General features: G+C 34.8%; 2 protein-coding genes across 2 annotated transcripts; one reads left to right on the forward strand and one right to left on the reverse strand.

Annotated features, from left to right (window-relative positions):
* Positions 1 to 2,174: 2,174 nt before the first annotated feature.
* LOC141708065 (inactive receptor-like serine/threonine-protein kinase At2g40270) lies at positions 2,175 to 6,538 on the forward strand. The gene is made up of 10 exons (XM_074511536.1): positions 2,175 to 2,269; positions 2,407 to 2,547; positions 2,642 to 2,783; positions 3,635 to 3,706; positions 3,792 to 3,935; positions 4,024 to 4,164; positions 4,266 to 4,771; positions 4,989 to 5,179; positions 5,392 to 5,524; positions 5,764 to 6,538. Exons 2-10 carry the CDS (start codon positions 2,436 to 2,438, stop codon positions 6,366 to 6,368), a joined length of 2,046 nt encoding a protein of 681 aa, XP_074367637.1. The 5' UTR covers positions 2,175 to 2,269; positions 2,407 to 2,435; the 3' UTR covers positions 6,369 to 6,538.
* A 487-nt stretch (positions 6,539 to 7,025) lies between these two features.
* On the reverse strand, positions 7,026 to 12,754 carry LOC141708064 (ethylene-overproduction protein 1-like). Its single transcript, XM_074511535.1, has 4 exons — positions 10,527 to 12,754; positions 9,413 to 9,704; positions 9,019 to 9,328; positions 7,026 to 7,677 (listed from the first exon to the last, which is right to left on the reverse strand). The coding sequence occupies exons 1-4, from the start codon at positions 12,593 to 12,595 to the stop codon at positions 7,445 to 7,447; spliced, it is 2,904 nt and encodes a 967-aa protein (XP_074367636.1). The 5' UTR covers positions 12,596 to 12,754; the 3' UTR covers positions 7,026 to 7,444.
* Between the last annotated feature and the right edge of the window lie 638 nt (positions 12,755 to 13,392).

The following is a 13,392-nucleotide window of genomic DNA, read 5'->3' on the forward strand; positions in this document are numbered from 1 at the left end:
AAATGTAAACAATTGGATGGGACATCCCAAAAAGGAAAGTGTAAACAAATGGGAGGGACAGAGGGAGTATATGATTGATGAGATCTTATTCATATACAATAATATATATTTGTTGTTAGTGATTGAGATTCGAACCTGAAAATTTATATATTTTTTTTATAAATAATATAAATGTTTGTCGTTAAGGGGATTCGAACATGAGAACTTATATTTATCTTTATAAATAATAATATAAATATTTGTTGTTGACGAAATTCGAACCAGAGAACTTATGGGGTGCATTTTTTTTAGTATTTAGATTTAACGGATCTTGTTATTTATTGAAGATCCGACGGTAATAATCGAAAGTGATAACTGAAACGAGGGGTTAACCAAATTACAAATTATAGCTCATTTTGGTTATTATAGTATAGTATAGAGGCACGGATTTTGGTTAATATTTATATATTTTCATTTCTATTTTTATAATTTTATTAAAATTCTATATAAATAATAAAATACTAAATAATGATTATATAATTATACTTTAATTGTGTATATTTTCAAGTTAAGTTCAAATAGTATAAATAATATATGATTGATGAAATTTTATTCATAAATAATAAAATAAATGTTTATTGTTGGTGATTGAGATTCGAACTTGAAAATTTATATGTATCTTTATAAATAATATAAATATTTGTTGTTAAGGGGATCCGAAACTCAGAAATTATATGTATTTTTATAAATATTAATATAAAGGTTTATTATTGATGTGATTCGAATTGAGAAGTTGTGGAGTGTATTTTTTTAGTATTTAGATTTACCGGCTCTGGTTATTTGATGAAAAAGATCTGATCGTCCTAGTGAAAAAGAATAACCAAAATGAAGGTTAACCAAATTATAAATTATACCTCATTTTAATTATTATGATATAATATAGTATATAGTATAGATAATATAGATTATAGTATAATATAAATTCATTTACATGTGAGTAACTCTGTATGTAGTAATTTAGTTCATTGACATAAGGCGGGGTATATTGCATTTTCTAATAATACAAAACTGAAAATTTACTCTGTCTAAAGTCTAGTTTATTTTGTCAATTTTATAATTATATGAGAACTTGAACTTCTTTAAAATTAAATTACTTTTATAAATTACGCCATAATTAGAAACGTATGTGTTTGGTTTATTATTATGTAACTAGTGATTATGTAGCTAATTTTTGTAAGTTTTAAGTGATTTTATACTTATTAGCTATGGACTACAACTTTTAGTGTCCGTGAGTTTGATAACCAAATTCCTATATTTTGTAGGAACTATAAATATTATTAAATTTTAACTTTTTTTTATCCAATTTAAAAAACATTAAATCAGATAGTATAACTATTTCATAATTTAAGAAATTTCAAGTTACATAGTTGATTTATATTGAAATAAAAGAGTCCTAATTCTAATAAACAATACTAAAAATTCAATTCATGATTAATAAATCGATCAAAATTTTCACACGCACTCAAATTTAGACCGTGCCTAATCTCCTCCATATCTAAGTAGTTAATATAAATAAAAGTATATCTAATAAAGGTAATACTAAATTATCATAATAAATAAATAAATAAATTGTAACGCTAGTTTCCCACCAAAGTTATAAGTTGGTACAACAAAAGAACAAACAAGTCGGGCCCAAAGGTAAGCGACGACTCAACCAACAAGAATTGTAACCCCAAAATCTAACTAATTTAATAGCTCCGGAATTGTGAGATAATTCTGTTTCGGACTAAAATATATAAATAAAATCTGGACTATTTCCAGTTTTGTTGCCGTATCATAAGATTGTCAGAATTATAAATATAAAAAATATAATAAGAGAGCAATAATTAAAATAAAGGTACTTTATGTAAAACGGATCATTCTTAAAATATTAAAATATTTATTAAAAAAAAACAAGCAAAAAAATATGAAAAAAGAGAGGAAGTAATCAATATTTGTAAAGAAATACGTACGGTCAGAAGTGCGCGAAATGACGATGGCCGCCGTTTTTTTAACTCGAACTCTTTGTCCCCTGTGACATTACATTAATTAATTAATCTACATTGCTGTTTCCTTGTACTTTCGAAACCCAAGTACTGAGACTTGGCTATTGCTTAATAAATAAATAAATAAATCACATTTATCATTTAGTATTTGCGCGTTTCTTCTGTATTCGGCTAAACTATTAGCTTCCACATGCACACCCTCCATCCTATCATCCATTTTTTTTTATATTTGTTGTATGCATTATGTATATGTTCATATCCATCCTTGCTTAAATACTTATAAATTAAGTTTACTCATTCTACTTTTCTGACCCCCCCCCCCTTTATTTATCTTCTTCAACAAATTTATGTGTTTGTTTTTGACATTCACTTTGTTGACCAGGGTGGTTTTGAATTAGGCTACGGCCTACAATGAGTGCAATGTGGAGATTTTGTGATCATAAACTTGTAATGACAATGATTCTGGCTGTTGTGTTGGTTTTTCAACTGAATTTGAGTTTTTGTTGGTCTCTTAATTCTGAAGGCAGGAGATTTTCACTTTTCTTTGGTTCTTTTATTTTTTCTATTAGTTTTGAGAAGGAAATGTGTTTGATGTTAAAATGTGATATTGGATACAGGTGTGGCGTTGTTGCGGTTTCGTGACAGAGTTGAGAATGATCCATTTGGGGCTTTATCTAACTGGAATAGTACTGTTCAAGGGGATTTTGGCCCTTGTTCTTGGTTCGGAATCGAATGCTCTCAAGGGCATGTCATAAGTTTGTGAGTGATTAGTTAGGACAATGCTACTTTTATGATTACTGATTTCATGCTTGTTTTTTGGACCTTTCTGATCTCAAACTCATCTACTGTATGTCTATGATCATTGGTTTATTTGGTTTTGAACGATTTCATCAGACATTTCTTTTACTGTAATACCACTTTTGGTGTTTTGGTCCTACTCAGTACACAATCGCATTAGTAGAGAGTCCGGCAAGGGCATGTTGTTCTGTTACGTTGTTATTCCTAATATTGTATGCCAAGTAGATTTTCATATTCTCATGGTAACAAAAAGTCGAGGGTTCAAGCCTTAACGGAGGCATGTGTTTGATAGTACTTACATTTCTGCAGTTGACCATGAGAAAGAAAGGTGTCTGTTAGGCTGTTCAGTTGTGGTCTTTAGTTCATGCATACATGAATCATCCCATTTGAACATTCTCCAGTAAGGAGATAAAAATATCCTCATATTAGAGTCTGGACTTGTAACGTTTTCTAATAGCATATTTTCTGTGTTATTTTGGAACTGAGCTATTACAATGATATTTTAGTATATGAGCATCTAAATTTCCAGTTATATTATGAGATATTTTGAACCATATTTCAGATATTTCTTTAAAATTTACTCATGAGATCATATTTGAGTGTTTTTCTTTACTTGTAATTGGCAGGTGTAATTTTATGATTGTATCTGAGCGTGAAAAAAAATATTCTTAGAAACTTTTTTGTTGATAATTTACCTAGAATCTATTTAGTATAAGGGTGTGGAAGATATGTTACTTGGAACTAGGATCTCTAGATCCTCAAGAACTTTCTTTACAAAGCCTAGTTTGGTAATGGTACATTTGACTGTGCAGAAATTTGAAAGGTCTTTGTCTAGGAGGAACTCTAGCTCCTGAAGTTTTCAAGCTGGCCAAAATAAAGTCTATGTGAGCATATCATGAACCATTGTTTCAGTCCTAATTTGATTTCATTTATTCCTTTTTCATGTATTGGTGTTTGATATTAGTGCAGTATTTTACGCAACAACTCTTTCTATGGAAATCTTCCTGAAGATATTGGTCAATTGAGGGAATTGGAACAGTTGGATTTGGGATATAATAATTTTAGCGGGCCGTTTACCTCTAAACTTGGCGACAACCATTCCCTTTCAATTCTGTGAGTATATCATATCCCTTTTGAATTTGAAAATAATGATTACCATGTTAACCAAGCTTTCGCTTCCCTGATCTCACAACTGTTTCAGCTTGTTGGACAACAACAAGTTCCTTGGTAGACTGTCTCCTGAACTTAATGATCTGAAGATGCTTTCTGAACTCCAAGTAGATGAGAAGCAGTTAAATCATTATGGTTCTCGAGATAGTTGTAGTAACATATATGATTCTTGGTAAGGGTGCATGTGTTAGTGTTTAAATTTGTTTCTTGTGATGTAGAATCATGAAACGAATATCAAAATTGATGATTGTTCTTTTGTTGGATTTAAATCAGGAGCATTGTGCATCCTGGACACATAGCTCAGAGAAAGCTGCACCAAGTGAGAGGTGCCACAGAACCAACTTTCAATGGACCGAATGAGGATTCAGGATTCCTGTCACCTTCCTTGGCACCATTTCCATCTATAGCCCCTTCAGGTTTACCAGTCTCATCTATATCTGAACCTCCCTTAACATCATTTTTGCCTCCATTTGGTTCTCCGTCTCCTTCACCTATTCTACCTCCCAGTCCTGCTCCTTCATCTACAACTCCTCCACCAGTTGGTGTTTCCCATCCAGGGAACCAACCTGCTTCATCACCTTCCCCGGCTTCAACTCCCAGCCACACAGTAAAGAAATCAAAGCATCATACAGTTATGATAGTGTCTGGAGTGGTTGGTGGTTCCGTATTCCTTTTCTTATCAGCACTTGGCATTGGTTTATGTCGAAGACATAAAGTGATTACTGTAAGACCATGGGCGACTGGATTAAGCGGGCAGCTGCAGAAAGCATTTATATCAGGTCATTTCCCTTTCTCACAAAGCTTTCTGTTAAGTTACTGCTAGTTCTTGAAACTGTATAAAACTAATGGTAATTTCATTACCTCTCACCCTAGAGCACACTTGGTCGATCTTTAGAACATACTTCATTCAGATCATGTTTAATATGTATCAGTGCTTTTATGAATGTATGATTTTTTGTGTACATGTGTATTAATATTTGAGAAGTTACATGATAGGTGTACCAAAACTCCAGCGTTCAGAGCTTGAAATAGCCTGTGAAGACTTCAGTAATATAATCGGCTCTTTGTCAGATGGCACAGTGTACAAAGGGACTCTGTCAACTGGAGTTGAAATAGCAGTGACATCTACGGCAGTAAAATCAGTTGAAGACTGGTCAAAGAGTTCAGAAACCCAATTCAGGAAAAAGGCATGATTTGCTTTTGTTTTTTTAGCAAACAGTTTCTTTTGAAGTACATGGGGGGGGGGGGAGTATTTGTATCCCTGGACCCTTTTGCTTGGGGGGGGGTGCTAGGGGATGAGTCTTTACCGCGACTAGGCTATCCGCCTATCCCTATTATTCTCATTGCTCTAGCTTCGATCTGTTTCCAGTAACAAAATTTCTTTTTCTTCATTTTTCAGATTGACAAACTATGTAAGATGAATCACAAAAACTTTGTGAATCTTATTGGATTCTGCGAAGAAAAGAAGCCTTTCACAAGAATGATGGTTTTTGAATATGCAACAAATGGAACACTATTTGAGCATCTACACAGTAAGCTCTGAGATTGCTTTATAGAAATTTGGTATTGGTTGAAAAAAAGAATACTCTCTAAAATTTCACATATTTACATGAGTTTTGGTTTTGACACACTTCTTGTGAATTCATGACCACTTGGGCAAACAAACTCAATTATACCTACACACTAAAGAGACCATTTGCTTGCATGAGACATATGTTCAAGTAAAGTGAAGTACCTCACTATTATTCCTGTTGATGCTTAATTCATGTAGTAAAAGAATCAGAACACTTGGACTGGAGAATGCGACTGAGAATAGCTATGGGCATGGCATATTGCCTTGAGTATATGCACCAGCTCAACCCACCCACAGCGCATGCAAATCTGCAATCTTCTTCTGTATATCTTACCGAAGATTATGCAGCCAAAATATCAGATTTCAGCTTCTGGAATGATGCAACAGCAGGAAAAATGGGATCAGTTAGCACAGAACTGTTGGAGACCTCAGTGTCAGATCCTGAAAGCAATGTGTACAATTTTGGGGTAATTTTGTATGAAATGATTACAGGTAGGCTTCCAAACTCCGGAGGTGATTACTCTTTTGTGAACTGGGCAACAGGTTATTTGAGTGGTACACGGAAAGAACCACTTGGAGAAATGGTTGATCCAACTCTAGCGTCTTTTGATGAAGAGCAACTTCAGAAGCTGTGTGAAGTGATAAAAGTTTGTGTCCATCCAGACCCGAAGCAGCGATTAACTATCACACAAGTCACAGAGATTCTAAAAGAGATAACAGCCATTGGCCCTGATGGAGCAACACCTAGATTATCACCTCTTTGGTGGGCAGAACTAGAGATTTTGTCCACAAGTTCAACTTAGAAGGTGCTTCATTCCTGTGACAAAGTACAAAATTATTGTTCTATTTACAATTTTTTTACATTCTAAATTTTTCTTCAACTTCCTCGAGTGTTTTTTCATTTGCTTTATGCCCAAGCCAGTTGTGCGATTGAATATTGATGTCTAAAAGTTTATATTTTCTTGTTTGGTTATTTTGTCTGTCAGTTTGATTATTTTGTCTGTCAAATGTCTTGTAGATAAACTGGCATGTTTGGTATTCAATTGTTATTTTTTCACTGTAGCAAATAACATGGAAATAATAATAGATGTGAAACGCCTCTTTTTTTATACCGAAAATGACTGTTTATAGAAGTTTCAAATTTTATCCCTTTAAATATATGTATTTATTTTATTTGGATCATGCTCCATGAAAAACACATTTAGCGTGTTATCACGCTAAAATGTTCCCGAAGAGAGTGACCCTTTATATACATATTTCAATAGAACGACACGACGAACAACACAACCCTAAAATCACCCACAACAAAGAGAAACAGAATCACCCACAACATTCTGAGAAGGAATCTTCTTTAACAAGTCATAGCTGTTTACTAGAAGGTGGAGTCGCTACCTGCTTACAAGGGTTTGTTTTGTGAGTTTAATTACAGAATGTTGTTGATTGAACATGCTAAAAAAAACTAAATTACATATGATCTTTCATCAGAACCATGTTTTGATTTAATTTATCATCTTTATACAAGAGATTTTTTAAGCGGTAAAGAACCAGTCTTCATTTAAGGAAAAGTTCTGTGGTCCTTAATTCTCAAGAATGGAATAAAGATACAGAGCACAAAAAAATGCAAAATCCTGAGTCAACAATTCACTGTTGATGGATTCATATAATTTGTTTTGAACTGTCATAGAACTGCCTAACCTGTTGTTGAAGGATCACCAGCAACATAAAGCATATATACAATTTTCCTCACGCTTTGCTTCAGCAGCACTGCTACTATCAATGTTCACTAGATGCTCTTCAGGAAACATAGGTGGGTAGAGTCCAAACAGTTCTGTACAGATTGGCAATAACATTGTTTCCTTGTGCCGGTGTCGCTGTGACTTTACTTCTGCTGATGGTTGGCTTCACCTCGTGTTCGACTATACAGATCAAGAGTATCCTTGTGGTTGGGATCCAAGCATAATGCTGCCTCACAATCTATAAGCGCAGTAACAACATCGCCCATTGACTCATGGAATGCCGATCGAAGATGAAGCATTTGCAAGTCGGGCTTGAAAGATATTGCTTTGTTAAGTTCATCTACTGCCTCAGATTCTTTCTGGTCATCCATCAGTACTGGTGACGCGATTGCGCATGTTAGTATATACAAATCTATATACTAGTAATATCTCCACATTCAAGAGATAATATATTCACATGCAGCAGACAAGAAAAATATACTGCAAGAATAATTGCATGGAATTTTTTAGGAAACGAGACCTGGAGTAGAAGGGACATGTTCCTCTGAGAAGTATAAATTAGGCCCATCATTCCGTGCAAGTCTTTTATATGTCTATTACAAATTTTGTTCATACTTTATGTTTAATTAACTGGTACCTTCCAAAGAGTTCAGATCCTAGTATAGCAAGTGCACAGACAAGTGAATTTCTTTTAACAAATAACCACTTGACTGGAGCAGTGAATTTTCTAATTTCAACATAGAAAGTCCTTTCCGCAGATTTTATTTACAAGAGGAAAACAATGAGACAAATGACTCGAGGGAAGAGCATACTTGCTTATATATAATGAACTTGGTAGAAAACATAGAGGCCGGATTGATTGTGAAATGGTATCAGACATAGATTTGTTTTGTGTGTTCGACGAGGACATCAACCCTAGGGTGTTTAGCATCCCACATCTTTTAGAATAAGAATGTTTGGGAGTTGGGACCTCTATAACCTCTATAAACACAAGTCAATAAGTAATGTATACCAAAGTTGCTAGCTCTTTTGGACTGCCATGTGATGGTTGTTGGGTGCAGTATGCAGGGTTGTAGATTTTCATGTCATAATACTATGGTCTGGTTTAGATATTAATTTAGAAGAAAATTGAAAATTTAAAAAAACACTTAGGTTGAGAGATCTGTCATTGTAATTTTTAAGGACTAAACACATTAACGACAAAGAACGTATGTTGAAGTCATGGCTTCCCCAGATTATTGAATGGACTAACACGATAGTTTGCGAAACTAACAACCTAACTAGTTAAATTAAGATAATTTTAATTAGATTTAAAAATACCCTTTCTTAGTGTACACAAAAACACAACACAAACATACACAGATCCATTCAGTGTGGTGTATGGGTTTGGGCTTTTAGATACATGACACGAAAAGGTAAATGCCATGACGCAATTGAGGTCTACTTTCAGTAACCAATCATAGAAGTCTATTGACCAGAAAGATGGGACAAGTTTGATGAGCTTCTGCTAGCATCACAACCCAGTCACGCTTAATATTAATTCAAGTGACATTGCTATTTCAAAAGAAGATAATAACATCTTCCACAATCCAGATACCAGAATGTAAATATAAACAGTTACAACTTCACTTTTAATATGGCAAGTGTCATCATTCCTCAGTGGTAAGTGGTAATTATGTCAGTTTATAAGATTGCTAATAAAAGATTCCAAAAGTACCTGCTGCCCTATATCTGTACGGATAAGTCCTTAAAGGATCCAATTGTGTAGCAGTACTGAGATCATTGCTAGCCATTTCGCGTTCACCGTACTCAGATCGCTTTTCATAAGCTGATGCATTGTTTGGTGCCTTGTCGATCAGCTTTGTCATTTCCTCGAAAGCGGCTTTCTTCTCATTTTTAAGATAATAAACGCGTGCCAACCCTTGATGTGCTCTTGTATGTTTGATGTCAAGGGCATTTATGTAGCAATCTGCAGCAAGATCCAACTTGCCACAATCCACATATATACTTCCAAGGTTATTCAATGCCTATAAAGAATCACATCATTATAAGAACAAACCATCATCAAATGAACGCCAATTGAGGGTTTATCCACGAAAGTTAATACTTACTTGCCCTTTCCGAAGACCATCTGAAGGACATCCTAAAGCATCCTTTAATAGTTGAATTACATAAGATGAAGCATCAGGATCAAGAGTTGAATCAGCCAGTGTGTAAGCTTTTAGGAAAAAAGCTTCAAATGACCTCTGAAGAGAAATTGACTTCTCAGCTTTGGAGAGAGCTTCTTCACGATGGCCAGTGTCATACAGAATCCATCCTTCATAGACAAGCCTTTCATATTCAGAGCTGGAGTGATTACGAGCTAACCGCAGACTGCGCATTGCAGCCTTTTGACAGTTTAACCTGCAACAAATAATAAGACAATAGTATGGTTACCGATGGTAATTCAGGTATCCTACTTTACTTTGATTTTTTTATCAATTTAGATATATGTTAGTTAAGTACTTCACACTAAAACAGAGTACAAAATGTCGTTACTTACTGTAGACCTCCCCCCCCCCCTCTTCCTCAGTCCTCCACAACTCACACACTAGAGAATTTTACTCCCTCTGTAGTCTGTCCCATTCATTTCTTTACACTTTCCCTTTTTGGATGTCCTCTCAACTATTTACATTCCAAAAGTAGTAAATTTTACAATATAACAATTAATTACATTCACTACTTTCCTCCACAATACTCACTTTATACATTAAAAATTAATCGGTCTCACCACTTCACTCACTTTTCTTAGTTTCTCCACAAATTTACTTTATTTCTTAACCCTTCTTATTTTCTCCACTAATTTACACTATTTCTTAACCTCCGTGCCCAACCCAAATGTAAAGAATTGGTTGGGACCGAGGGAGAAATTATTACCTCAAGTCGTCAGTTAAATTAGATACACTAGTAGAAGTAAATTAGATAGAAAGAAGCACGGCCTTCGAGATAGATATGTTTATGAAGTGAATTTAATAACATCTCAAATATTTCAAAGAATTTAGGTTTACTTGTAACTTGTGAACTGACTTGATATTTCCTCTGCTACTATAACTACATAACATCATGAGATTGCTCCACCACTACGGAAAATTATCAATTCTACACGATTACCATTGAGAACATAAGAAACTGATTACATTGTTAAATATAACACAAGACAGTAAGCATTTCTGCATAAAAGTGTACCTTAAAAGAAGCAAAGATTGTCGAAAGAGTAACAGGCTCTTTCCAGGGTCATTTAGTAGCATCTGATGTATGACGGCCAGAGAGCCAATATCATCAATAGAAGACCATCTGTCATATAGTTGTAACCAGCAATCTGCAGGACTCCATTGTTGTACAAGTTGATTCAGGAGGTCAACCAAGTGATCACCTCTCATTTTCCTATGAAATAATTTGTAATCAGGCTCTAATGTTAACAATGCTCTAATGTCCCTTAGAGCGGCATCATAATCCTTGAGAGCCATGTAAAACCAGGCTCGTAGTTCTAGGCAATCCGGAGAGAGCTTAAATCTGATAATTTTGTTTATCTCTAATATTGCATCCTCTACTTCATTTTCTTCTGCCATTGCAACAGCCCTGTACTTGTACGGAAAAGAAAGTGTCGGATCTAATTTACTAGCCTCGTTTAGATCCAACATCTTCTTTCTTCCCACGCTATACAAAGATCGCTCCTGATACATCCATCCGATCGATCCATAGTCAGAAATAAGCCTGTTAAGAATCTCAAATGCTGAAAATCTTTGCCCTTGCTTATACTTGATCCTAGCAACACCAGCCAAAGAATAAACATGACCATTCTCAGCTGCTGCGTCAAAGTAGCACTCAGCATCTTTATACTCATTTCTTTCCAGCAATACACAGCCTAGTTGATGGAATGCAAGCACCTTTTGCCATCTTTCCACAGCACACTCTCTTAAATTCTGTAGCAACATTAATATCACATCTGATGTAGTCTTCTCCTCTATAGCCACCTGACTAAGAAAATAATACAACAAAAAAGATGCATTCCCCACCACTGCTAGTCTCTCTCTAGCCTCTGAACTACAAAATATGCCCATGACTCTTGGATTATTCAAAGCACTTGGAAGCTCTCTTAGCAAAACTTGCAAACAAGATGCCAAAAGAAGCTTTGCCCCTTCCTCAATACCATAATCTATAAGAAGTAATGCATCTTCTAAACTACAAACAAATGATGCTAAATAAACATCACATCCAGACTTCATTTCCTCACAACAGAACCTATTAGCAAATGCAAGGACTTCCAAAACTACTTTTGGAGAAGAACTGCCAAACCTTCTTGTCCTGCTAAACAATTCCACAGCCAACATTCCTTCTGCCGATATTCCTATGTGTGAAAAATCAATCTTATCTTTTTTCGACTCCGCAAATTTACCATACAACATTACTCTAAGTGGAGTAGATAAACTAGCAATTCTATCCCTAACACAACAAATATCCTCATTGTCAATGCAAAAGCAAACATTTTCAACCTCTTCCGAAGTCGAGCACTCACCATTACTTGTTGTACAATGAAAACTCAACATACCATCACACAATTCATCACATTTACAATGATCAAATGCTAAATTAGGATCATACCCATCAACCAAAGCAGCTTTCGGGCATTCAAGAACTCGACCAACACAATCGAATCCCGAAACACCCACAAGTTCATCTTCCCTTCTCTCATACCTCAACCAAGCTGAAACCACAACCTTTGAAATCGGATCAACCGCGTGTTGACGAGCAGACTGAAGACACCTCCTGAGCAATTTCGAATCACCCAAACTACACAACAAAGCATACTGCTCAACAAACATCAAACACTTACTGGACTCAAAAGAACTCTCAATCCTCCTATACAACTCAGCAATCGTGGCAACAAAATCAACATTCTTGAGAAAAAACTCAATGGGTGGCTCAAAAAGATCACTTCTTGGAAACCCATCAAACAAAATCTCACTAGAATCACCTAAAGTTGGAAACTTGACTAGCTGTTCTTGGTCACAAGTGTTTGATAAAATAGAGTTGATTGTAAGTAAAGGATTTGACTTTACTGTAGTGTTGGAATCAGAGGGGTTGTTGAGAGCATGAACTTGAGTAGTTTTGCATCGATCTTTGAGCTTAAGACCAACCATCATAGTGTTTGAAGTGTGATAAACATGGTGTTTGATGAGATTTACAAGTTTTGATTTAGGATAAGAGGTACAAGTTCTTGAATCAAACAAATCTTCATCAACTGAAATAGACATAGAAAATAACAATAATATGATTATTATTTGAAACAATCACTAGAGTTTTAGCAGATGCTGAAAAGGGAGGGGATTCATCAAAAAGTGGTGAACAAATTTGTGGATCTCACCACTTCTCCCCTCCATTATTTTTATTCGGAATGTGAATTATTTATGCCAGCATTCATGTGTTTTTAATTATTTTTATTATATAATACTGTATTTTGTTTGTTTATATATTGGAAGCGGGCTTTGTTTCTAATCAGAGTGCAAAGTGTGCGCAATCGCTATTTTTAGTTTGGTCTCGGTTGGCTTGGTTGAGAGTGTGTTTGACATTGTTTTTGCAGATATCAACGGCAGTAATTTGTTGAAAAATAGTTATAAAATTGTTAGGTAAAATTAAAAATTATTTTTGTGAAAAATATTTTTAGCGTAAAAGGTGTTGTTAGAAAAAGTAAGGTCCCGGGCTTTTCGTAAAAGCTGTTTTCAGCTTTTGTAGGAAACAGATGCTGATATTACCTTCAAATCTCATCAAAAGCGTTATTTTATATAATTTTTTACATCAATACACAAATTAAAAATATTATCAAGCAGTCATCTGAATTTTTCAACATCATTTTTTTTCACCACCACTTTTCACTTTTTCTAACAGCACATCAATTCTTTAACAGAAATCCCAAACAGAGCCTTAATTTGGTATATTATTGATAGGTGCTAAAATCATGTTTGTCATGTAATTATCGCTTCGGGTGATTCTTACCTGTTGTGGGGTTTTGCAAAATTGTACTTATCGGCGATGGTGGTTGTCAAACACTTCC

This window comes from Apium graveolens, chromosome 2 (assembly GCF_009905375.1).
Source record: "Apium graveolens cultivar Ventura chromosome 2, ASM990537v1, whole genome shotgun sequence".
Lineage (NCBI taxonomy): Eukaryota > Viridiplantae > Streptophyta > Magnoliopsida > Apiales > Apiaceae > Apium > Apium graveolens.

Bases quoted from the DNA above. Each gene is read 5' to 3' on its own strand.
- LOC141708064 (XM_074511535.1), bottom strand. From the start codon at position 12,595: ATGTCTATTTCAGTTGATGAAGATTTGTTTGATTCAAGAACTTGTACC. The intron at 9,705-10,526 runs GTACACTTTTAT...TATTTGTTGCAG, and splicing joins CAATCTTTGCTTCTTTTAAG to GTTAAACTGTCAAAAGGCTG. The intron at 7,678-9,018 runs GTACTTTTGGAA...TCGCGTCACCAG, and splicing joins GTACAGATATAGGGCAGCAG to TACTGATGGATGACCAGAAA.
- LOC141708065 (XM_074511536.1), top strand. From the start codon at position 2,436: ATGAGTGCAATGTGGAGATTTTGTGATCATAAACTTGTAATGACAATG. The intron at 4,772-4,988 runs GTCATTTCCCTT...GTTACATGATAG, and splicing joins GCAGAAAGCATTTATATCAG to GTGTACCAAAACTCCAGCGT. The intron at 5,525-5,763 runs GTAAGCTCTGAG...TAATTCATGTAG, and splicing joins ACTATTTGAGCATCTACACA to TAAAAGAATCAGAACACTTG.